Genomic DNA, 26,440 nt, shown 5'->3' with positions numbered 1-26,440 from the left:
TCAGAGATCCCAATCCATGCCTAATAGGGCTGTTGTGAGCATTAAATAAGATCATATTCAGAGTTCTTAGTATGTGAGGAGCAAATGATAACTGCTATGATTACTAATATTAGGATGAGGATGAGGATGATTATTATTATCTGCAAGGCTGTCGAAAGCTCCTGCAGGGATGGCGTGGGCAGGGCTCTGGGCTTGGTGCCAGGCAGACCTGGGTTTGAATCCTGGCTCAGCCATAAATAAGTTGCATGGCTGTGGGCAAAACCCATAACCAGCCTGAGCCTCAGTTTCCTCAACTGTAAAATAATGATGATAAGGGCAGCCCAGGTTCCACCTACAGTGTCACTGGGAGGATCAAACAAAAGAAAGTCCCTGACAACTTCTGTAAGTTGTAAAGGCCCAACGTACATCATCATATGATTTATGATCATAATAACTATTAAAACCCTGAGCTATAGGTCCTAGGACCTCCCCTGTCGGGAAGAGCTAGAGACCCTTCAGTCGCATTCCTTGACAAGTCGCAGGCATATCAACGGGGATGCCTGGGAGCCTGTGCTCAGAGTCAGCCCAAGCTGTCTTTCTCCAAACCCACAGTGGGGCACTGGGATCAGTGTCCTTTGCTAGACCAGTGCCTTCCTAAATGCTAGGACAGGCTGTTCCCAGGCCATACTCCTTGGCTGCATGCCAGGACTAATTGCATCTCATCATATACCCCTTGCCTGGACACTAGGCCTGACTGTATCTACCACACTTCCCCTGCTTTCCTGCTGGCCGAAGTGTGCTCCCATCCCACAGCCCCTACCTTGGCCCAGGGCACCAGTGTGCTCATCCCATCCCCTCTGCCTGGGATGCAAGGACACAGCATGTCTCATTATGCACCTCCGTCTGGATGCTGGGATCCTCTGCCCCCCTCCCATATCCACTGCCTGGATGCCAGGACCTGGGCTGCTGCATATGGTTGGACAAGCAGTGCCTTGCACAAGGGTTCACAGCCAAGAGGGCATGAGTCGCGGCTGAAGTTCAACCTGTGCTCTACTCACTGAGCCGGGAACCCTGGTGAGGGGCTGCAGGAGCCCTGTGGAAAGGGAACATTCCTCCAACTGATCCACGCAGTGGGTTCTACTCTTCACATAGGTGTTATATATGTTAGTTGCAGCCCTGGCTGGAACCGAGTGAGCCCATCTCATGCCTCTGCTGCCTGGACCCATCTCATTTCAGAGGCCAACTGCATCACCCCTGGCCTGGATGCTCTCTGACTGGGCCCTACCCTGAGCCCCACATCATTCCCACATAGTCCCTATCCTTGACACTTGTGTTTTCATGAAGCTTCTGTTGGGTTAAGGCCTGGGAAATGCACTAATAGTCCTTGTCCCTAACCCCAGTTTTACCCCCAAATGGCAGATTGATCACACCCTGAAAACTTACTGATTGATGCTTGTAAACCTTTTTCACCAAGCATGCAAAAAAAAAGGGGGGGGCACTTGTTACACTTAAATATAAGGTATATTTAAGTGTAACATTACCTTAAATATAAGGTATATTTCTAATGACTGGAATGTGTCACATCAAAAGTCCATCCAAACCACACTACTCAGGGCTAGTGCAGGTCAGGGTGGAGCACAAACGCCAGACCAGGGAAGCCCCGTTTCTATCGTGTCCCCTTCTCCCGGGAAGGGAGGGGGAGAAGGTCCCGGGTCCAGAGCTGACCTCTCTGCAGGTCAGCTTTCCCATCTAGGTAGCTCCCATGAGCCCCTCCAGTGTTCAGCCGAGCCCCCAAATCAGCTAGGGTCAGAAAGACTAAGGAAGAGTTTTCAACCCCCTCCCTATGCTTGCCTCCTCCCCACCCCTAATACCAGTGGGACAAAACCCCTGGAGTTGGCCCCCGCCCCTCCCATGGATCCCGAAGTGACAAGCCAGAGGCCCCCACCCCAGTCCCTGCCCCAACTCCCAAGCACTACTAAAGAAAGGAGGTACTGACCTGACTGTTCTGGAATTCTCACCATCAGATCTGAAAGAGAAACAGAGAAAAAACCCGACAGTCAGCATATGCCCTCTACTCCTCTCCTCCCTCTGCCCAGCCCTGACACCTAGTACGCATCGTGAAAATGAAGGGTAGGGCATTTCGTGCAGACAGAATGGCCAGTGCATAGGCCATGATGTGGCGGAGGGCCTGGCCAGTTGCTGGGACACGGAGGAGGACAGTGTGGCCGGGGTGGAATAAGTGAGGGGAAGAATGGTTGGAGGTGAGGTCGAGGAGGTGCCAGGAACCAACCATGTTCTAGCCTAGTGGGTCATGGTGAAGAGCCTTCCTCGGAGTGGCTGAGAGGCAGCCTGCAGCGGTGGCCAGGGGCAGAGCCCGAGGTTTAAACACAGAGAGACCAAGCCTCAGATACTGGCTCTGCCACTTACCAGCCCTGTGACCTGGGCAAATCACCTCCCTGCTTGGAATCTGAGCCTCAGTCTCCTCACTTGTAACACGAGGCCAATCCTTGCAGGGCTGTTGGGATGATTAAGCCCTTTGCAGCCCAGCAGACAAATGCCAGGTATTATTAACAACATAGAAAAGGCTTTGCCAATTGCCTGGTCCAACCTGCTTATTTTCTGGATGACAAGAATGAGGCTGAGAGGGGTGAGTGAGTCAGCTGCTGGGCTCCTTTCTACTACATTGGTCTGCCTTTTTCATTGTGAGGCCCCCTCAGAGGCAAAGGAAGGGCAAGAGAAGAGAGTGGCACTGGGGACAGCTTTGAGGGGACTGAGAGAATGAGTGAAACCCGACCCACACCCACTCCGGCTGTTCCTCCCTAAAAGAGAGAGAGAGAGAGAGAGAGAGAGAGAGAGAGAGAGAGAGAGAGAGAGAGAGAGAGAGTGTGTGTGTGTGTGTGTGTGTGTGTGTGTGTGTGTGTGTGTGTAGGGAGGAACAGTGGAACTGTCCTTGGGGGTGGGGAAAGGGAGGAAGAAGGACCAGGGCACTTGGAAGAAGCGGGGAGAGTGTGTGAAGTGGCTTCCCTGTCCCCTCTGTCCTCTTCTTCCTCCTTTTCTCCCCTCCCTCCCCCACCCCCACTCCCACTCCCACTGCAGACGTCGGAGGAGACAGAGATGAACACATCACAGGCTCTGTCCTCAGGTGAGAGAACCAAGAAGGGACCTTAGTGAGGGGACCTGAGTGGGGGGAAAGTCGTCTATGCTGATTGCAAAGTGAGAGGGACACGCGGGGAGGGGAAAGTGAGTATTTGTTGGAAGAGTGAATGGAGCACCCACCGGCCAGGTGGGGCAGGCAAGCATCTGGGTGCAGGAGCGCAGGCAGTGGGTGAGGCCAGTGCTTCCAGTTCTGCTACTTACTAGCCATATACTCCTAGGGAAGGCACTCCCCGATGTCCAGCCTCAGCTTTCTCACTTGTAAAATGACATGACAGGGGAGGGGAGGGGGGCAGGAGGGTGGGGTGGCTGTGAGGTTCAGCCTGGCACAGTGGACAACAGTGGGTCCAATCGTTAGCCTTTGCAGCCCCCTAAAGGGACAGAGGAGCAGGGCCACAGAGCACCTTTTCACATTTATTAAAACTTTCCATCTCACTCTGCAGCAACAAGATTTCTTCTCAGGCCTGGCTCAATTATTCGCAGGTACCAGATCAGGTGGGCTTAATTCAATGACTCCCCAACTGTCAACAGAATGGAAGTTAAGCCCCTCAGCCTTTCTCCCTAACACAAACCCTCTGCTCCAGGCAGGCTGGTCTCCTCGCCACCCCACCCCAAAACCCCCAGCACACACGTATTCAAACTACTATATACCAGGCCCCGACTCAGGAATATAAACCCTCAAGTTGCTCACAGACTGGCCCCTTGCCTCAATCTATTATACTTCAGAGCATAAGCCACATATATAATCGTCTCCATTGGCATGTGAACAATCACCGGGCACCTACCATGTACCAGGCAGGGTGGCAGGCTCTTTTGGTACATGACCTCCTTTGATCCTGCAAAGTGGGAATTACTCATGCAATTTTAAGATGATGAAACTGAGACTCAGAGAAGTTGAAATGATTTGCCCCACGGCACACAAGTAGGGGCAAAGCTTGGTCTGGACCCCACAGCTCGTGCTCTTACCACCACGCTCCACTGCACCAGCAGCTCAGTGCTGGGCACTTACGCATCGTTAAGGTGAGTTCCCTTATCCTCGTCCCCCAAAGTCAGGACAGGCACTTCCTGACAGGCTCTTTCTTAGGAGAGATTACCAGATATGTACTTCTGCTCCAAAAGCACTTCTGTATGATGTTACAGTCCTCAAGATGGCAGCTACGGGGAGCAAAAGAGCTCCACGCCATGAGGCAGAGTGAATTAGCCAGCTCTCCTCACTGTGGACTGATTCTTACTAGTTCGAGGGTATACGGCATCTTATGACCCTCAATGCGGGGGTGCATGCCACCTCAGGGGTTTACAGGCTCTTATGCGTTTAGTATACAAATTGTTATTTACATCTAGATAACCATCATCATTAACACTGTGCTATCCTACACCTCTTCAGGACTAATGCCCAGCCCAATGGTCAATCCACCCCTTACTCCATGAAGCTGGACCACCATTCTTTTGTGAAGTAGCACAGACGTAGAAAGAATGCTGGGCTCTATTATGGCTCATTCCCTAACTGGCAGCATAGAATTGGAGAAATCACTGCTCTCTGGACCTTGGTTCGTCATCTATAAAACAAGGGGGCTGTGTTAGTTGAGTTCCAATCTTCAGGCCCTAAGATACTTAGTGTCTTCAGAATCCCGAAGTTTCTCTCTTTTATCAATTGGGTTCAGCTACCTATGGGTAGAAACAAAGACCCAGGGTACCAGACCTCCCTTTATCAATCCATGTCAGGAAAGGAGATGGATTTCTCCTGCTACTCCTATGGCTTTCTCCCAATGGAAGGCCACTTCAGACCCCAGGGTTCTCAAAAGGCTTGTCTAAGCCAATTCCCATCCTCAAGAGTAATGCTCAATAAACAGTAACTGATTGAAGCCTATGAGTATAGTGACCATATTTTCTGAACCAAAAACGCAGGCATGTAATGAGACCAAGGATTCTGACGTTGCTGCTTCCAGGTACAAGGGGCAATCTGGCAGATGGGAGAATAAATGGCAAAATATCGACAGTTCTTGAACCTTTGGGGGACTTATGGCGACAACAGGGCAGAATAACTCAAAAGAATATAAGCCTTTGAGTTGCCATACTGGGGTTTCTGCTCTCACCTCCTGACTGGATTCCCTGCCTCTCATTTTGACCCTCCAAGCTATCTATAAACAGTGCCTGGGAACACAATAAGGTGCCTCTCTCCCAAGAACCTGGAATTGGATAAATAAGGTTGTCCTCTGAGACCTAAACTAAGAAACAAAAAATGCATCAGAAACGAGATATGCAAAGTTACGTGAGAAAGAGAGACTGTTTCTCAAGCCAGCATTTGAGCAACATGTCTACAAAATCAGGTGTCCAACAGAAAGGTGATTGGACACGAACAGAAGTACATTTTTTAATGGAGACTTGAAGAGCTGCTGTGTACAGGGCTCCTCCTAGAAGTGTCCTGAGGAGAAAGAGGTGGGTACCCTGGCCCAGGGATCATACAAGTCTCTCTAAAAGCTGAGAACCAGCCCTGGGGCAGCCAGGCAACTGATCTCCCAAACATCAACTTGTCTAACTGCAAGTCTCTTCAATGGGCAACCACCTTCTCTCACTGGCTGCTAAAGGAACATCTCTCAAGCACAAATCAGTTGATGTGGTTCTGCTGCTTCAAACATTCAATAATTTTCTCACCGATAGTTTTCCCACAGACAATTTTCCCACAAACTTCCGTGCCAGTCGAGCCCAAACTCTCCAAAGCTCTAAATCTTACTCCGCCCTCCCATCTACTTTCTTAGAACATTTGGTATTTGTTCCCTGGAACACTCTTGCTCCCCTTTATGTTTTTAAAAATTATTTTAAATTTTATTAAAGTGATATGTAAACTAGTTTAAAAAGTCAAATTCTGAAAGGATCTTAAAAATAAAAGTTTCCTTTTCAACTCTCTTAGTTACCTTTTTCTGAGTTTACTTTCATATTTCTAAAGTATACGCTTATATTGCTAATCCATTTTTGGCATTTTTGTGTGTGTGTGCCCTTTCAATATTTTTTTTAACCAAAGTAATACATGCATATAGATTTTCAAGTCACATAGTACTGCAAGGATTAAAACAAAACAAAACACACAAATTCCCCACTCTACCCCTCCTCACCCCCAACTCCCACTCTCAGAGACAAACTGTTTTCAAGTCTTTTAACTACTTTTTCGGGTATTTACCTCCTCATTTCTAAGGAACACATGCGTACTTCTATTTCTTGATTTACTTTTTTCAGTTCTGTATATCATGTACTGAATTCCTACCGTGCAGAGAGAGGGTGGGGCTCCCTAACACACACAACCACCTCTAGCTCCCAGTTCTTATGTGGGTGCACCGTCCTTCCTTCCCATTCTACCACTGTAGTTATAGCACGAAGTTTTGGTTAAATCAATATTGGTGGCTTACATTATTATGACTGCATTGATATTAATAATGAGTAAATCATTTGCTATAATTACATTTTCCTTCCCATACAACTTTTTCTTTTCCCTGGTGTTGATGACTATTCTTTTTTTTTTTTTTTTTTTTGCTTGCTTAGTTTTTTTCATGTATATGATCAATTCTCCCCAAACTCTGTGAGTAGTGCATTTCTCTTCTCAATGTGTTCTGACACATCAGGTAATCCATCAGATTTTTTTTTTTCCTTTGAGACATCATTCTCGCTGCAATCCAGACTGGTTGCTCTCCAGGCCTGCACAAGGTTGCCCATAGATCTGCTCCCTTCTCCATCACTCTGGGATTCCCTTCACCTGTCTTCTGTGTTAATTTCCTGTTTCCTGGATTCCTTGGCCTTTTTTCTGAGTTTATGCCTGCATTTTGCTGGAGCACATTCTCCAGTGCTTCCTGAGAAAGGAGGCCTAGGACATAAAATCTTTAGCTCTCCTTTGTCTGAAGATGTCTCTATTGCACCCTCACCCTTGATTGATAATTCAACTGAGTATAGGCTTCTAGGTTGGAAATTATGGTCTGTCAGAATTTTGAGAACACCGCTCCATTGCCTCCTAGCTTCCAGTGCTGCTGTTGAGCAGTCCAATGTCATTCTTTTTCCTGATCCTTTGTACATGATATATTTTTCTTCTGGAAGCTTTTAGGATCCTCTCTTTATCCCTGGTATTCTGAAATTGCGCTGTGGCATAACTTGGTGGGGTTTTTCTTTAATCATTTATGTTGCTGGTTACTCGGTGGGATATTCATTCCTTTAGTTCTGGACTTGTTCTTGTATCACGTCTTTGATCCTTTCCTTTCTGCTGTTTCCTCCATTCTCTATTTCTGGAACTCCTATTGTTGGATGTTGCAGTTCCTCAACTGATCCTCCCGTGTTCTCATCTCTTCTCTTCTGTTGTCCATCTCTTTGCCTTGTTATTCTGCTTCCTAGGATATTTCTTCAACTTTATTTTCTAATCCTTCTCTTGAAATCTTTATGTTGGCTCTCACTATCTTAAATTTCCCAGGTTTCTTCCCCTCCCTTCATTACCTCTGTTCCTTCCAAGTTTTTTGGTTTGTTTGTTTGTTTGCTTTTTGGGTCATTCTTGCAGGTTGATGGGCTTCCTCAAGTATCCTTGTACTATCTGATCATCTCTGGCTACCTAAGGCTTGTTTTTTTTTAATGCCAGTTACACTGAGGTTTAATTTACATAAAATGAAATATACCTACCTTAAGGATCCTTGGCTGGTGAGCCCCGGCGATCAGTTCCCATGACGGGAAGCTCTGTGTGTAGATGGAGCTGGCCAGGTGATGGGCTTCACTACAGAGTTTAGGGGCTGAGAGCCTGTTCTTTTGTTGGAGGACTCCCACATGTCATCTTTTGGAGGGCTCTGTCTGGGGCCTTTCAGTTTCCCCAGAGAAGAATCTTTTTCTGTCTCATGTGCTCCTGACTTTGGTGTTCTGGAAGTAGGCAAGTGGAAGGAGGCTGGGGTTCCACTGCTTTAGGGTACAGATCCCTTTGCTTGCAGCCCTGTTTCACCCCCATCCTCCACTGTGCCTGGTGTCCCCAAGCCTGGAGGCTCCTAACTTCAATTTCTCCAAAGAATCACCCTCCATCTATAGAGATGGAGCTGGGGAGGGGTGTCCCGACTGAAAGGGATCGGGGAGGGGCCAAGAGGGTCTGTTCACAGACTTTCAATATTCTCCTTGCTTTCTGCAGTTCCATGCCTCATCCTGCCTTCTGTGCTTCACGGGACCTCTGATTCCTGGGGCTTGCTGGGTGGAATAGTTTACTTCTGGTCAGCACCCCAGACCTTGTGTTTCTACCTTTTTTATTCCTTTACTCATATTTCAGTGGGATTTGGGGAAGCAGCAGAGATAAAGAAGTTTACTCAATTAGTTGTGTTTAACAGGAAGTTCCCCTTTGTATTCCAGCCAACTCTTATTCATCCTCCGTGACTCATTTAGGCAAGACCTCCTCCAGGAAGCTTATCTTAAGGTCCCTAAGTTGGATGAGGAGCCCCTCCTCTGTTCTCCCACAGGCTCCTTTTCTTGCCTCCATCACAGCTCTGATCAAACTGTTTTGAAAGTGTCCGTTTCCATGCCTGATTCTCCCTGCAGACTGAGGCCTCCTGGCAGTCTGGGGCCACGTCTTAGTCATGCCTGTGCCCCCAGTTCCCAGGGTCTGGTCCACAGGGGTACACAGTAAATATGTGATGATGGGCTTCCCTGGTGGCGCAGTGGTTGAGAGTCCGCCTGCCGATGCAGGGGACACGGGTTCGTGCCCCGGTCCGGGAAGATCCCACATGCCGCAGAGCGGCTGGGCCCGTGAGCCATGGCCGCTGAGCCTGCGCGTCCGGAGCCTGTGCTCCGCAACGGGAGAGGCCACAGCAGTGAGAGGCCCGCGTACCGCAAAAAAAAAAATAAAAAAGTGATGATGGATTGAATTAATAAATGAATGACTATACGTATGAATCAGACCCAGCCAGAGGGACCATCTAGAAAGGGACATAAGCGGAATACAATTGTTCTTATACAAGGCCAGTTCCCTAAAAGCTCTAAGTTCCCTAAAAGCTGTATGTGCAAAGATGCCTACTGCAGCATGATTTAAACCTGTGAAGGACTTCCCTGGTAGCACAGTGGTTAAGAATTCACCTGCCAATGCAGGGGACACAGGTTTGAGCCCTGGTCCGGGAAGATCCCACATGCTGTGGAGCAACTAAGCCCATGCGCCACAACTACTGAGCCTGCGCTCTACAGCCTGCGAGCCACAACTACTGAGCCCGCGTGCCACAACTACTGAAGCCCGTGTGCCTAGAGCCCAGGCTCAGCAACAGGAGAAGCCGCCGCAATGAGAAGCCTGTGCGCCGCAATGAACAGTGGCCCCGCTCGCTGCAACTACAGAAAGCCCGCAGGCAGCAGCAGAGACCCAGCGCGGCCATAAATAAACAAACAAACAAACAAACAAATAAATAAAAACCAGTGAAAAAAATAGGCCCAGCATGTTGAGAGGATGGTTAAGTACATTATGGTATATCAGTTGCCATTAAAAATGATGCTTCTGAAGAATATGCAATTACATGGGGAAATGTTCAAACGAACAAAGCAAGAAAAAATTGTATGTGCTGTATTATTTCAATCAGATGAAAAGAATGCAGAGAACAGGGAAATACATCAAATGTTCAGAGTAGCTGCCTCTGTGTGTTGTAATTATGGGTAATGTTTTTCTCCTCTACTTTTCTAAGTTTTTATAAATTTTCGAATGGAAGAATGCATTAAGTGTATACTTTTAAAAATTTCCTAAGAAATGAAGTATCCTGAGATACTTATGAACAAAATATTGTGAAGGGGACCCAAGGGTCTGTGTACACTTCTAGCGGCACTTGCTGGAAAGGCTCCGTTCTTCACTGGCCAGAGACCCGGAAGGCCCAGGCCCATGGAACCCCAGCCCCACTGCAGCCCCCACCCCCACTGCAAAGCAGGACCTAGTTCAGGAAGCCAAAGGAGGAGGATCACAGAGCCCAGCTTTTTACAAATTGCAATATCATAGGCTGTACTGGGAAACAGAAGGTTTACCCTACACTGGACATCACACTTCAGAGGCCTCTCTCTGTGAGGTAAAGGGTCTGTGGGGCCAAGAGAATATGCCCATCAGGATCTCTGGCCCTCTCCCTTCTAGACTGCACTCAGGTACCTGGAACCCAGAATTCTCTGTCCATATTTCTTGAGCTTACTTGCAGGAATTGTGTGGTCTTATTATCCAGGTCCATCTGCTAGGCCCAGTGGGTGGTCAATGGGAAGGGAAAATAGACAGGGTTTGGATGTGGGCTGGGGTATCCATACACATCTCAAAGCTCCATATGAACTACAGGTGGGAAGAGAAGGGGGAAGGGCCAATGGCCTCAACTGGTACCTTGCATGGGCTGCACAAACATAGAGGCAGGCAGGTCCGTAGGTCCCTAGGCCTCAAGGTTGGTAGAAGGGTCTACCTTGAGTGTTAGACAGATCTAGGTTCAAATCCATTTATTTGCTGTGCAACCATGGATGAGTCCATTCCCCTCTCTGAACCTCAGCTTCCCCAACTATAAAATAGGTATAATAATTCCAATCTCAGAGAGTTGTTGTGAGGCTTGCTGGGGGCACAATGGCTTAGAGGTTATGAGCACAGGCTTTGGGTCAGACAGGCCCAGGTTTGAATCCCAGCTCTGCCCCTCCTAACTATGTGATTTACATCTCTAAGGCACAGTTTGCTCACCAATATGATAAAGAAAATAATAGCACTAACCTGATAAAGTTGTTGGAAGGATTATGGTTGTAATGAGTATGTAATAACATTAGAAAATGCTTAAATGAGAAAAGGCTGCTTTTATTAATGGGTGTGCAAATATTGGCTATGGTAGGATTGACCAGACTTCTGCACTCCCATCCTCCTGCCCAGCTTTATTTTTCTCCATAGCACTTACCACTATTTGACATATTTTTGTATATTCTTGTTTATTTGTTTCTTTTCTTTCCCCACTCCCTACATTCACACACTAGAATGTCAGCTCAGCAGGAGAGAGGTCTGTTTTGTTCACTGTTTCCAAGTGCCTGTATCAGTGAGAGACTGAAGATGTTCCTCAACAGTCGAGTAGATATCTGCCATGTAGACAGGGGTAAAAGGTATTCTTGGCCAAGAGAACAGCCAGAATATAGGCATGGACCCATAAAGAAGTCCACTTTGCCGAGGGTATCCTAGATACTTCAGTACAACTTGAATGCAGGTCAGGAAGGGAACAGAGTGGCTAGAAAGATGAGTGGGGAAAGCGGGAGGGGGGAGGGCGGGGGGGGGCAGGGGGATGAATTGGGAGATTTGGATTGACTAATATGTATAATATTGTATAAAATACATAACTAATAAGAACGTGCTGTAGAGCACAGGGAACTCCACTTCGCTGCACAGTAGAATTTAACACAACATTGTAAAACAACTATACCCCAATAAAAAATAAATAAATAAAAACTAAATTTAATTGAAAGGTGAGCGGGGCTGTGGCCTGACCCAAAGGAGCATGCGAGAGCTTCCCTAGACCACAGGTGGTGTGAAAACCAACTTGTGACAGCCAGGAAGTGGAAAAGCACTAGGGGAGAGGCAAAGATGCCTCCCAAGTTCAACTGCCACCTAAATCATGATGATGTGAAAGGCCAAAGTTAAAACCTTTTGAAAGATAATTCAGGTGGAGGGAAGACTCCTTTCTAAGGGGCCGTCTGAGCCAAGAATCAGACCTAGAAATGACAAATAGGCAAGTATAGAAGTCATGTGGATGAGGTAATAGTGACATGCAAAAAAATCTTAAAAGGTTAATTAAAGAGAAGAAAAACTAGATGAACCACAGAACAAATCAGAAACCTTGTTGGATAATGTAACCATTTTCAGCATTTTTCACATGATATTGAATGGATCCACATGATCCACAGGCCAAGATCGTGGTGGGGAAACGAAATGAAAGCCCATGGTGGTTTCAGTTGCTAGTTATCTTTCTGTTGATGATTACTCTTCCTCTAGTCCTTTGTTACCACTACTCATTGAAAAGTCCTGGGATGACAATGACGATGATGATGATGATAAAGATTGCTGCATCAGAGGAAATATCTGTCTATCACTTTTCAAATTTCTTTTTCAGAAAATAAAGAGGCAAGTATCACTTCACATTTTTATTTTAAAGAAAAGAAAGACAGGCAGAGACTACAACAAAAACAGCATTGAACACCAGGCAAGAGTGTGAACCTCATTGTATAATTGCCAGGAAGCCCCTGGGGGTCTCGAACCAAGCAGTGACAAGGTCAAATGCTGCCTTCCTAACCTCCCGCCCCTTTCAATCACTAAAGCGAGCTTTATTTGGTCCTTAGCATCTCTGCCTTCTAATAATCCAAAAAGAATAAAGTGATTATTAAGCACCTACAATGGTCCAGGACTTGTGTTATCTTCATAACAGCTGTGCAAGGTCATTATTATTCTTCTCATTGTATAGATGTGAGAACTGGGGCTCAGAGTAGCAACGTGATTTACCTAGAGTCACACGGCTAATAAGTAGTGGAGCCGAGACTCAAGTCTAGGTTTGTATGATTCCAAAGCCAATGCTTTTCACTGCTACAGCTGTGGCTTCCTTCTGTCATGCCAGAGCTAGGCAGCACTTCATCTCCCACAGCTTGACCTCTCTCCCTCAACTGGCTCCAAACTCCCCTCCACACCATGAGCATTCAGGGGGTGCTTCTGGAAGAGACAATCATTCAAGGATGGAAGGCGGGGCACCAAAAAGGGAAGGTGGGGTTAGGCACAGGTACTGCAGCCCAAAGCAGCTCAGCACTATCACAAAAAGAGAGAGAGAGAGAAGGAAAATGGAACTGGCTCTCCAGCCCTCCCTTCTTGCTTCCCTCTGCTGGTGGCAGAAGGATGGAGGTTCAGCCATGATGGCAGAGAGAGTGGGCGGAAGGGGAAGCAGCAAGAGCAGCCTGCTATTGCAGAAGCCTCAGCTCAGCCTCAAAGCTGTGCTTGGGGCCCATCTCTGGCCCACCTGCTCCCACTGCCTAAGCAAAGGAGGCTAGGCTGTTCTCCAAGCACCCACCCAATCCTGCCAAAGCATAGCTTACAGCAGACCCAGACCCTCTCAAGTCACAGTGAGGGCACCCTGAGAGGTGGAGGGACTAGCCCGGGGGTTCAGAGGAAGGCAGTGGCAGGATGGGGGTCAGAACCCAGGTCTCCAGTCCCTCAGCTGAGGGCTCTCTTGATTGCGTGGTCTAGATGGCAGAGGTTGAGGAAAAGGGGTGCTCAGGAGGCTGCCACAGGAAGGCTTATGACAGGGCTGGAGCCAGAGGCAACACATGCCAAAATAAGGCCATACAGGGTTGGGTATTTTGGGGGTTGACTAATAATTTCCATTCTCAATCTGGATTGAGAAAGCAAAACAACCACTTTTTAAAAGTAGCTTTAGCCTTAGTTTGGACCTCAAGAGCATAAATCTTTATCTCTCTCTTCTGTCAGGACCCTGCTGAAAAGAATGTGAAGGAATAAAATAAGGTAAGAAATCATAACAGTGAAGAGGATGGGAGAGGGTGATATCAATGGGTGAGAGATTTCAACCAATTTCTGGGAGCGAAAAACAAAGAGAAGAGTGTTCACAGTTGAAGGAGGGCCAGCAACGTCACTCAGGGGGTTGCAGCTGGAGAGGGAGCCAGTCAGGCCAGCAGAGGCCCAGAGAGAGTCCAGACTTGAAGATGGTAGGTACAGGGGAGGGTAGGAGCAATCAGGGGCTGAAAACGGGGGGATAAACTGAAGGTAAGTACATGAAATCCTTCCCTGTGCCCCCACTGACAACTCCCAGATCCAAAACACAAGCTGCCTGGCTTTCATCCCTAGGCAAAATATCAAAGGAATTAAACTATCTGGGATTACTCAGGGCACCTAGTGGCATGTTGGTGCTCCCAGAATAAAGTGCTTTTCATTCTGGCATTTGGGGGGCACCCATTACAACTGCCAGCTCCCCGGCGGCTCACCTAAAATAAAGCCAGCAAGTGGACAAGTCAGCTGGATATACAGACATCTCACTTTGTATCAACTCATTCACAAACTATAAAATAGAAAATATGAGAGAAAAGGTGAGCAGCATAGAGGATCAATCCAGGAAGTTCAACATCCAATTAACAGACATTCCAGAAAGAGAAAACAGAGAAAATGAAGGGCAGGAAACTACCAAAGAAATTATGTAAGAAAAGACAAGGTGCATCAAGTTGAAAGGGCTCACTGAGTACCAGGTAGGGTTAATGAAAAACAGACCTTGAGCTGAGTGTTGGTTTTATAGGTGTGTTTGGCTTGTGGAAACTTGACCATGTGATATGAGCACTTTTCTGTATACATATTTCAGTATGAAGTTTTTAAAAAAATCCCCCTCCTAAAAAATTTTCAAATAAAATGTCCCCAGAAGATGTGCTATGATTATCCTGTGGTTTCAAGGAACACCACACAACAGTAAGTTTAAGTAAGTACATAAATAAATAAATAAATCGATAAGGTGGAAAGTCCTGATCCAAATATGAAACAAAGTAACAAGCGGCATGACTTTGAGCAATTCGTAGAGCATAAGAAACGAAAATTCATTTGATCTTGATGCTAGGAAAATTTTCCTGGGAGTACAGAGGTTGGGACAGTGGACCTGTGGGAAGTGAGGTGTAATTATAGTACACTATTTAGCCCTGCAATTAATAATATGACATAGTCATAATCACATAAACACCGTGTATTGGTGGTCAACTTTTAAAGTCAATCTGTCCAGAAAAGCACTGAAGACCTAATTATTGTTACATAACAGAATGCAAATGTAGTCAACCTTGCTGGATGCAAAAGTACAGAACACAGAAAGTGGGAGGTGGAAAGGTGGAGGAGAGATGGAGGGAAGGATGGTGCACTAATAACTATATCTTACAAACTGAGTGGTCAAGAGATACTGTGGAAAATTGATGGAATAAGAAATTACAGTCTAAGTAGTATCTAGCAAAGTTACAAAGGTAACTAATAGAGGAACCAAAATAGTAATATAATTATTAAAGTTTGGAAGGGGGAAAAAAGAGTCAAGTGTTGTAAACAAGCTAAATTCTCACTTGTCATAGTAGAAAGAAGTCAATAGATGATGTTTAAAGTTGATAAATGAAGAAATAACCGACAAAGGATGTTTATTTGGAGATACGAAGTCACCACCAGAAAGCCTCAATGGTAAAAGTGGTCACCTCTGGGGGCTGGGAAGTGGGGGGCAGGGAGACATTGGCTTACTAGTATGCATGTCCTTGTGTACTATTTGCCCTTTTAAAATTATGTATATGGGGACTTCCTTGGTGGTCCGGTGGGTAAGACTCTGTGCGCTCCCAATGCAGGGGGCCCAGGTTTGATCCCTGGTCATGGAACTAGATCCCACATGCATGCCACAACTAAGAGTTCGCATGCCGCAACTAAGAAGTCCACATGCCACAACTAAGGTCCCGAGTGGTGCAACTAAGACCTGGCGCAGCCTATATAAATAAGTATTTTTTAAATAAATAAATAAATTATGTATATGTACTGCTTTGATTTAATTTTTCAAAACAAGTCCCTCCTCTTTCTTTGGACCTCAGTCTCCCACACGGTCCATATAAAATGGGGAGGTTGATGACTCTAGGTGATGCGAAGTCTTGTTCTCCAAAATCCATGCTTCTTTCTAGAGCAGAAGCAAGACATGCCAGTGAAGGACCGACTCTTTCCTAACTAACCCCTCGACTCCTCACAGTATCATAATCATCCGTTACAGATGCCTTCTCAGGTGCCCCAGCCTGCACCACCCTCTGGTCGTCTTCAAACCCCACCATCACCAGTCCAGCCTCACCAGCCTTCTATTCATTCAACTATTTACACCCATTAGTTATTTATACCTGCCTGAGTCACAAAGGATTTGAGGTGGCTTACTCTAATAACACAGATAAGGAAAGAATAAAAATTGAACTAGAAAATAAGAGCTCAGAAAAAGAGATCAACAAAGATGCTAGAGCTGTACTTCAAATTAACTGGTAGCTGAGGCAGAAAGCAAGATACAATGAGCCATGACAGCCTCATATTAGGAAGGAGGAAATATACCAGTTTTCAGGGGAAGCAAACCTTTGCCGAGCACTGAATTCTTCAAGTCATTGTCCATTGTCCATGGGAGATTTCATGAAGGAGAAGGAAATGACTGTTTTTGATTTGTTTTGTTTTTGTTTTATTAAACTTCAAGCTGTCCTATTGTAATGATGTGCTATCCAGATCTGGATGAGTTATCTCCTATAAAAACTGAAGAATCCTAGGTAATATCATGATTATGAAATGAGGTATAAGAGCATATGTTTTGGCACAATCATGAATTATGTCATTGCTTTTCTTCCCCCGGAAATGACTATTTATTGAGCACCTACAAATATCAGGGAATGCCATTCAAATGATCTTGGTCAATCCTGAGAGATGGGCATTGTCATCCCATTTTACAGATGAGGAAACTAAAGCTCAGAGAAGGTAAAATGACCTAGCTGAGGTCATCCAGTTGGTTGGGGCAGAGCCGAGATTCAAACTTAGGTCTGTCGGTCTCCAAAGCTCATTCTTTACGTATCATACCGGGGGCCTCAAAACAAAGCCACCCAGGCTAGAGACACCCTGCCTAAGGCAATGGGGACACAGTGATGACACAGGCCCGCCCTCTTTCATGAAAACAGAAAAAGGGGGATGACAGGCCTTGCTGTCAAGCCAGAAACTGCCTCTGAGCTGCCTCAGTTACATTAAATGAGGACCTGCAAGGCAGAAAGCAGCAAAAAGAAAGCTGGGCCTGGGTGGAGAAATGGAAACCACAGACCCCAGCTATGAATCTACCTGATCTGATTTCTGAGGGGCTGAACCAGAGCAGAGGGTCTGTCTGCCACTGAAGCAAGAGATCCTTTACTTAGGTGATGCATACTCTTTACCGTTTCCTCCCCAGCAAATCAGCCAGCGTCCTGGAGGCCTGGTTTTCTCATCTGTAGGACAAAGATAATGATCCCTACAACCTTCACAGGATTTCAAGGCATAAAATAGCACATTTAAGGAATGATGCTTTAAACACTGGCATTAACACTAGAGTGACTTTTCTAATCAGAGCTCTTCTGCTCACACGTTGAGTGGCCTCCTACAAGTCCTTTCTTTAGGCTTCAGTCTTCTCATCTGTAAAATGAACATCCTGATTTTTAAGGGTCCCTAAAGCTGGAAGGTTCTTCACGTTCATGCTGATATTATTAAAACCCTACTGGTCATGAGTGGCTGCACTCCCTTCTGTCACAGCACTTATCAGTGTGTTGCCACTGTCTTTCTCCCCCAGTAGATTATCTCTACTCCCACCACCCAAGTTCAGGCCTTATCACTTCTCATCTAGACTGTCGCACAGCCTCATCACTGAATGCCCTCCAGTCTATCTTCCAAATTGCCCTGTAGTAGGATCTCTCCAATACACTGCTCTCAACACGTCACCCCGTACTCTACAGTACACACCTCTTCCCTCAGCTTAGAACTCTATGTTGGTTCCCAATTTGCAACAGAATAAAGCTCCTTATCCCGCTACTCCAGTGTCCTCATGATCTGCACCAGCCAAGTCGTCAGACTCTTCTCTGGATCCTCCCTGCCTCCCTGTTTGTGCTCTAGTTTGTACTGACCTGGTAAAAGTGTTCCCCTCCTCACCTCCACATACCCTGCTGGTCTCATACTTCTGTACATTTGCTCGTGCTGTCCCCTCCGTCTTGACCTCCCTTTGGTTCCCAATTCCCACTGACCCACATGCCGTCCTTCTTCACCTAGCTAGCCCCTACTCATCCTCCAAGCCTCAGATCAGGCATCACCTCAGTCTGGGTAGATGTCCCTCCTTTGGGCACCCGTGGCCTCCCGTGCTCCCCTCTGGCATAGCACACAAGACACCACGTTACATTTGTCTTCTCCACCCAACTGTGAGCTCCCTGAAGCCAAGAAGCATATGCTATTAATCACGGAACTCCCTGCCTGCAATAGCACAAGCTGTGGCACATCCCAGGTGCACAATATTCACTGGATGGCCCTCTATCTCTCAGAAATGTGATGGGCTCGCACATGACCTCTCGCTCCTGCCCTTCCATGGCACGGAATTTTGCAAAATTATCATTATTAATAATAAAAATGCCTATCACCAAGTAAACACACACTCTCTGCTGAACACTTCTCTGTCATCTCACTGAATTCTCACAACAATCATGACAAGATGGGTCATTTATGAATTGTCTAGCATATCAGATGTACAGTTGTGAGGCATGCCTCCCAGTTTTGTAAGGAAATTTGGGGGAAGGAAGAAATTAGGTACTTTTTAATCACAGATATAATGACAATAATTCTAAAGTGGTTCTATAGAGGAAAATATTGGTTCTATTCAGGTGAATGCAGTATATTGCATCTGGAATCCAGTAGAAAATCACAAGGCCCAGCCAGATATGCAATCTTATTATCCCTTAAAATATATATGTGTGTGTGTGTGTGTGTGTGTGTGTGTGTGTGTGTGTGTGTGTGTGTATCATCACATAGCTACAAAGAAATACATTTGATATTAGTGAAATGGTACATATCAGGTGATAATTGTGATAAATTTCCCTCTAAAATGTTAGAGGAATCATCGTGATCTGTCGTGTAGCCCTGGCTTGTCATGTTTGTTTTAAAAAGGATGTGATGAGACAATCTTGGCTGGGTTGCTTTGTCTGCTACACTCCACCTCTAGAGGGCAGGGCAGCCTCACATATTGTTTTCCACCCTTATCCCTTGGTTTTTTCATCCTGATCAGGACCTTGCTGGGTGTGCTTGGCAGCCAGGAAACTTTCTGATATATTTTTGTGGGGCTGGGGGGAGGCGGGCAACAGGAATCGCACCCATCAGAAAATACAGTTTTATCCCCATTGACTACTTGAGAAAACGGAGGTTCTGAAAGTTAAGTGACTTGCCTAGAGTCACAGAAATTCCTCCTTCCCACGGCACCACATTTTTCTCCAAATGCGAAGGTCCCAGAGAGCAGCTCCTAAGTGCTTAAGAACAGGCGTCCCGGGACTTCCCCAGCGGTCCAGTGGTTAAGACTCTACACGCCCAATGCAGGTGGGCACGGGTTCAATCCCTGGTTGGGGAACTAACATCCCGCATGCCACACTGTGCAGCCAACACAAAAAACAGGCATCCTTGCGTGAGTGCTTTTCAACATGGATGCCTGGAGAGAGACCTGACACCACAAGGAAGTGAGGGTAACTAGCAAATGATCTTGCCCTAAATGACTTACCACAACAGAGGAATAAGTCATTTACTCCTCATTCCTCCCCATGACAAGTGTTGATTCTTCTGCCAGGGAACATAGCAGAGAATGAGCTAGAAGGGCTGTGTCTTATTCTGACTCCAAGACGCCGTGCCTAGCCCAGGGTCAGAGCCCAATAAAGATTTGATGGGTAAATAAGTAATTTCCCACTGGATGAGGCAGAGGGCACACAGGTCCTATGCAGGCCTCTTTGCTCCTTTCAGGACAGAAGATCCCGCATTAAGGGAGAAGAACATGGTATGACATGGCCATGGCATGGGAGGGACAGGTAATGATGAGCAGATTGGCCTAAATGTCTCTGAAGTCTCATCTGACTCTGCTACCCTGACATCCTATGAACTGGGAGACTGGTGAGTGGGAGGAACACAGAGGGCAGAGGCCAAACAGCTCCAGGGAGCATGAGGGAAAAGCCACAGAGAAGCCAAGAGAACCCTGAAGTTGAGTCATCTCTCTCTACAGGAGTCCTGAAAGGAAGAACACCTTAGGCACCTCTAACCATTAGTGCACCGGGACTTAATTTGACAATCATTTGTCTACTCAACATTTACTGAGCAGCTACTATGTGCTGTGCTATGTTTTTCCAAGCTTCTAGCTCCTTCAGTTACACCCACAGCACCTAGCAGAGGGACTGACACAACGTGCACATGATATATGTGTATGAAATCTTAATCTGACGGAGCCCTCAAGCTAGTAGAGATGACACGAGGTGTAAACAAATAAAGGTATAAAAGGGGGCAAAGTGCTCATTTCAAGGGTCAGGGATAGACCTGTGCACAAACACGGGAGAGGCAACAACAGTGGAATGCAGCCTGGGCACTGGATGGAACAGCCCAGGAGAAGCAAACAACATGAGCAAAGACCCAGAGGCTCTCAGGAGGCTGAGTGGGCTGACAATGGGGCACACAGGCCAGTCTGGCTGGAACTCGGTCTGTGTGAGGGGGACTGTAAAAAGATGAGAGGAGAAAGGTGAGATCCTAAAGGGTCCATGCATGGCAGGCAAAGCAGTCTGAACCTTCTCCTGCAGGCAGAGACAGCAGGAAACTGCTGGAGCCCCACAGAAAGCTTGGTCTGTCTGTACCTCATCAGGGGCCCGAGGGAACAAGAGCAGGAGGGCATCGATTAGGAGACTGTGGTCAAAATCCAAGAGGCTATCAGGAGAGGGAGCTTGACTCAAGCAGTGGTCCCAGGAGCTCTGCTGGGGGAAGCCCAGAGCCACATCCAGAGCATCTTTACCGTCTTCACACCCGCCTGCAGGAGGCATTGGTGGACCAAAGGCTCAGGAGCCAGATAGTTCTGGGCCTCATGCAGTTGTGTAACCTTGGGCAGGTCATCGCACCTCTCTGACCTCTCGTTTCCCTGTCTGAAAAAAGAGGATAATACCAATATCCACCTGGTATGGACTCTGTGCAAATGAGATAAGAAGCAACATGGAATGGTGGGTGAGAACGTTGTGGATGGACTCTGGAGCCTGGCCACCTGGGCTCCTTCTAACTCCTTCTCAGTTCTGCTACTTATTCACTGAGTGACCTTGGGGAAGTTACCCAACCTTTCTGGGCCTCGGTTTCCTCATCTGTGAAATGGACTTAATAACAGTATCTACATCAAAGGTTTCATATGGCGATTGAATGAATTAATACACAGAAGGCACTTAGAACAAATAGTGCTTGGCACACAGTAAATGCAGGTTAAAAAAAGACGTTAGCTATTGTTACATAAAGCCACATAGGGTGGTGCCTGGCACGTAGAAGGCTGAGGCTCACTCAGCACATGTGCGGCCCCTTCTCCATGCCCCAGGCCTCCCCTGTGCTCCCAGCAAATTCAGAGGCCACCAGAGGCAGAGGTGAGATAGATGAAAGAGTAGCAGAGGGCAAGCCTGGGTCCGGTCTTCCTCCCACCTCCCCCTCCATCCTCCACCCACTCTCTTCAAAGTCCCCTGCCCAGGTCTTAGACCAGTGGCCTGGCCTCCACTCCTCACTGCCCTTCCTACTCATTTTGTCCTAAGCACCGGCACTACAGTGGGTCAGGCTTGGTCCCCTGTGTCTTTGGTCAGGGAAGGGGGTGGGAGGGTTCTCAAGCGCAGAGAGTCTGGTGTTTGCTCAGCCTGGGGGCCCCTCCTGCTCTGTGCACACAGCCAAGAAATGTTTGTGGATGACAACAGCCCCATTCTCGCCCCAGATCTAGACTGAGAAGCAAGATTCCTCTAATTCTCATTCAATTCGACATTATCATTGCCTCCCACGTGAGTATAATGCTCCCAACACAGTGGGGGGAGAGAGGGCAATGGTATTCCCTCCTGGGAAGAAGGAAAGACCCCCACCCCCCGCCCAGGAAAAGTGCCCAATACCCCAAAGGAGACAGACTTCCCCAGGGCCCCTCCCTGGGCTCCCTCCCTCCCTCCCAGTGCCCTCAGCCCCTGTGGGGAGCACACTGACACTCCAGCGCACACACAAGACAACCCGGCAACTGTGCCTAGAGCCTAGACCACGCATTGTCCTGGCTGCTGAGAACACCAGGCCAGTCCTGCTGGTTGCTGTCCCCCAACGCAAGCCAGCCTGCTGGCCGTGGGGGGGGCGTGCAGAGGATGAAGAGTTACCACCAAACCAGCTTCAGCCCACCACCGCCTACGGCAGAGCCGGAGCTGGGCCCAGGCAAAAATCAAGGGAAATGCAGCTCTCTTCAGCGTGGAGGACTCAGCAGTGGCCCCCAGCACGCCTGTAAATCATTCCAGGTGCCAGAACGGAAAGGGGGGGGCCAGGCCAAGATCAACAACGAAAACAGAGCTCTTCTCTAACCATGGGGAGTGGGGGTGACAATTCCAGGGAAAAAGACCTAAGCATTGCAGACCAGCAGCTGCTAAAAAAACAAACAAGCAAGCAAAGACCTCATGAACAGAGGCCCAGTGGCCAGAAGGAGGTCGGGCCTCATCGTGCGCTATGCTGCACTAGAAAGGCCACACCCAGAGCACAGCAGAAGGCAGACTGGCATCCGGGAACCTGTCCAGAAGAGACAGTGCGGGAGGATGTGGGAATCCTGGGGGGATGACATAGGTGGGGGTGGACATGACAGCTGCTATCAACTGCGGTAGAGGGCAAGTTCACAGGCTCGGGAGTCTGTCTCACAGATAGTGTGACCTCTGGTGTGTTACTTCACTTCTCTGAGCCCTCGGTTTCTTCAGCTGTAAAACGTGGGTTGTGGTGACAGACGGACAGCGTCGCTGGGCAGAGGGGCCCTTCAACAAGCAGCAGCTGGGCCCAGGCCCCTCTGTCCCCTCTTCCTCCACCAGAGGGAGCCTGGGGACCAGGAGCGCCCAGCATGTACCAGCTCTACCTAGCCTCCCCCAATGCTGCAGCCTCTGCTGCTCAACACCCACCCTGCCTGCCCTGGCTTCCAGCGGCAGCCTCTCACCCACTCCTTACAAACCCAGAACAGGCCTGGCAGGGGAGTAGCTTGCAGCAGCTGTGGCGACAACAATGGCTAGTGCATCAATACGCCCTCCTGACGCCTGGTCGAGAGAGAGGGAGGGAGAGCAGAAAGAAGGGAGACAAGGCCTTCTGCCCTCCCCCATCGACTCCCCTTCTCATCACTCATCCCAGAGCAATCTCCCCTTGCTCAAATCCTCCAGATACCTCAGGCTCTCCTGGCCTCTCCCAGTTGGTGACCTGGCCAGGTCCTGAGGCCAAGAGACTCCTTCAGGCTGGAAAGCCCCAGTGGAAAAATAACAGGCCTCGGAGACAGGTGGACTTGGGTTCTAGCCCCAGATCTATTAGGAACTGGCAGTGTAATCTTGAGCATGTTCCCTTCATTTTTTTGGAGCCTCAGTTTCCCCATCTCTAAAATGGAATTGCTAGTGCTCACTGCACAGGCCCTGTTGTGAGGACCAAAAGAGGTAATAATGGGTGTACAATCAAAGTACCGTCTAAATTCCTGTATTAATCCAGTAGGAAATGTGAAGCAAGGGAATCCAACAAACAGCCTGGAGGGTGCACAAAAAGAGGGAAAGACCGAAAGGCAGGCCTGCCCAGATGGCAGAAGCACAGAGCTCAAGAGCAAACAGGCTTCCAGCCAGCCAAGAGATTCAGACCCACATCTGCAGGATGGAGAATCTGAGAAGAATGGAATCCTAGAATTTGGGAAGACCCAGGTCATTTCATTGGGCTTTCCACCAGTTCAGGAATTATGCTTTCTCCAGCCCTCCCCGACCCCCTTGAGGCAGTCCACTGCATCACCAGACAGCCAGGTTGGAAAGTTCTTCCTGATTTATCCCAAAATTTCCCATTGCTCCTGGTTCTGCTCCCTGGAGCCACACATAATGAGGCTGCTTCCTCTGTCACAGGTTTGACCACTCTGGAAAAGTCTTCGGCAGCCAGGCTAAAGGACCACAATGCCCATACAGTCTCCCTCTGTCCCCACCCCATCATGGCCCTCTCCTGAAAAGGCCTTGCTTGGTCAGTCGACCTGGCCCCTCCCTCCAGTGTGGGGCCCCAAGCTGCACACAGTCAGTCCTCCTGGAATGGGCTCCCAGCAGCCCTGGCTGGGCAGAAGAGTCCATCTCCCTCTGGGGCAGCCCACACCAAACCTCAACTGAGGGTGCACTGCAGTGAAGCCCAGCCGAGCCCTTGAGCTGCAGCTGCTGCTCCTGGGGCCCAGCCATCTCAACCCAGCACCCCAGCCTGCTGCCTCACCACGGGGGAGTTGCAGAGAGCTGTCTCCCGGCAGATTTCCTGAGGCAGAAGGCTTCCCCACCCCCAGCCCAGCCTCCAAGAGACACTCCACTGGTTGTGGCACATGGTAGGACCAGCTGAGCAGTGAGAGGAGGGGGAAAGCTGTCCATTCGCTAGAGGACTTCAGACTTGCTCTGTAGTGGTGGCTGGATTAGTCATAGAACCATCAAATCTAAGCTGGAGGGGCCCTTAAAGAGCATTCAAGGCAGACCTTGCCTTTTAAAAAGATATGGGAGAACTGATGGCCTGAGAGAGGAAGGGACTCAGTCAAGGTCACAAAGCCAATCTGCAGCAGAGCTGGAAGGGGAACCTGGGTTTCCTAACTCCCAGGTCAGTATTGTTTCCAATCCAGCAGAAGAGAAATCAGGGAGCCTTTAGGGCAGCCCTGTGAGCCTGCACGCCCTTGACTCTCTTGGCCTGACATTTATCCCAACCAGCTCACCGTGGTATCTGCATGGAAGAAGTGGACCCAGCCCATGCCCCACCAACCCAATAGATGTTGCCAAGGTGTCCCAAATAGGCAGACACACAGACCCCAGCACAGAAACTGGCACTGATCCAACAAGAGGGAAGATCTGTAGACTTCCCTTGCTGGTATGCTCTTTAATTGGGTGGTTTTTCCTTGAGGGTGGAGAGGGGGTGGTCTTTGAGGAACTAGCCAAGGGCCGGGCCTCCATCTTTGCTCCCCCGACCAGGATGTGCTGCAGTTCCCCTCAGAGGGATAAGAGCCTCCAGCAGCCATTCTGGTCCCCACCTGCCTCTCTGCGAAAGGATGGAGCTGAGGCCGCCAGAGGAGATCAGATCAGGCCTGTGCTCAGGACCCGCAGAGGAGACCCGAGGTGGGGGGGGCCTTTCTTTCCCTTGGGGCTCTGATCTGACACCGTCGGAGACAATAAAAATCCCAACCGGCACATCCAAATAAAATAAATAAATGAAAAGCCATCCTCTGGCAAGGATATAGCGAGGGGGTGAAGAAGTGGAGGGGGTGATGACTGCTCCAGGCCCTCACTGGCCACGGTTTTGAGAAAGAAGAGACGCCTGCACTCATCGGGCCAACCCACTCTGGGGTAGCTAGAGAAGGGGTGTCGGCTGCACGAGGGGGACCCGGCTTCTCCCGGCAGGTTGGGACTGGAGAGAAGGACATGGAATCAGGCACCGGCTTCTTACTTTACCAGCCGTACAAGTTGGAGAGGGAACTAGCGGGGAAGAGCCAGGGAAGACAAACACGCGTTCCTTACTTTCTCTGGAGGGTTGTGGCCGGGCTGGTGCTGGTACTGGTACTGTGGCCGCCGCCGGCCCCGGGGCTGGAGCTCCTGGATGCGCCACGGCTCAGCTGGCCCCGCTCTCGTGATGGACGGGGCCCCACGCCCACCGCCGCCGAATAGCCGGATTCCTTCTCGCGGCCCGGGTGCGCTGGCCCGGCCTCCCGCCCGCCACGCTCGCGACCCAGGGCTGGGTTCTCGTGGTGCAGGTGGCACTGGGCCACGTCGCGCTCGCGGGCAGAGTAACCAGCAGTGTCCTGGAGTGGGTAGGAGGCGTCCCGCTCCTTGTCCCGATACACAGCCTCCCGGTTCTGATAGGCGCCGTCCCGGTTCGCGTAGCCCACGTCCCGGGCCGCCTGGTGGAACTGGCTCTCCCGCAGCTCGCGGTGGTGGAACTGGGTCTCGCGCAGGTTCTGGTACTGGCTCTCGCGGCTCGGGCTATCCCGCGCGCCGTGGGGGTCCCGGTGCAGCTCCCCGCGGTGCAGCTGGCTCTCCTCTCTCAGGTCGCGGTTCTCCTGGGTGAGCTGGTCCAGCTGGCCCTCCAGCTCTTCGATGCGCCGCCGCTGGGTCTCCAGCAGCTGCTGCTGGCTCTCTATGATGTTGTTCAGCTCCAGCAGGTACTCCACCGCCCGGTTGGGGCTCTCGGATCCCGGGCCGCCCGGGGGACCCGACCCCGCCTCCATCCTGGCGGCCCAGGGGCAGGGGAAGGGGCAAGAGAGCCCGGTCCCCGCTCGCTCACGGCGCCACCCTCCCCCGGGCCCAGCCGGGGGAGGGGGCCGGCGGGACGCGAGGGCGCGCACCGGGCTCGAGGGCCCGGGGGCCCGGGGGGGCCCGGGAGACAGCGCTGGGGCAGGCGGCACGGGGAGCAGGAGCTGAGGCTGCCGCTGCCGCTGCCGCCGCCGCCGCCAACCGCCACGGCTCTCGAGGACGCGGCCCACGGCGCTCCGCCCGCTGCGCAGTCACTGCGCAGCGCGGCCGCGCGGGACCGCCCCGACCGCCGGCCCGCCCCCCGCCCCTGCCCCCACCCCGCGCG

The 26,440-nt window shown here is 49.4% G+C and overlaps 1 protein-coding gene across 2 annotated transcripts in view; it reads right to left on the bottom strand.

The window, feature by feature from the left end:
* Positions 1-26,236, bottom strand: part of IQSEC2 (IQ motif and Sec7 domain ArfGEF 2) — a 76,080-nt gene extending 49,844 nt beyond the window's left edge. For both annotated transcript variants that reach the window (XM_060293049.1, XM_030850998.2), the window contains exons 1-2: positions 25,384-26,236; positions 1,976-2,005 (exon numbers count right to left, since the gene is read on the bottom strand). In XM_060293049.1, the coding sequence (XP_060149032.1) occupies positions 1,976-2,005; positions 25,384-26,090 (737 nt within the window). In that variant the 5' untranslated portion in view covers positions 26,091-26,236. The remainder of the gene's footprint in view (positions 1-1,975; positions 2,006-25,383) is intronic.
* Positions 26,237-26,440: the final 204 nt, after the last annotated feature.

This window comes from Globicephala melas, chromosome X (genome assembly GCF_963455315.2).
Source record: "Globicephala melas chromosome X, mGloMel1.2, whole genome shotgun sequence".
Lineage (NCBI taxonomy): Eukaryota > Metazoa > Chordata > Mammalia > Artiodactyla > Delphinidae > Globicephala > Globicephala melas.
Note: the sequence above shows the minus strand (reverse complement) of the source record. Positions and strands in the feature narration are given on the sequence as shown.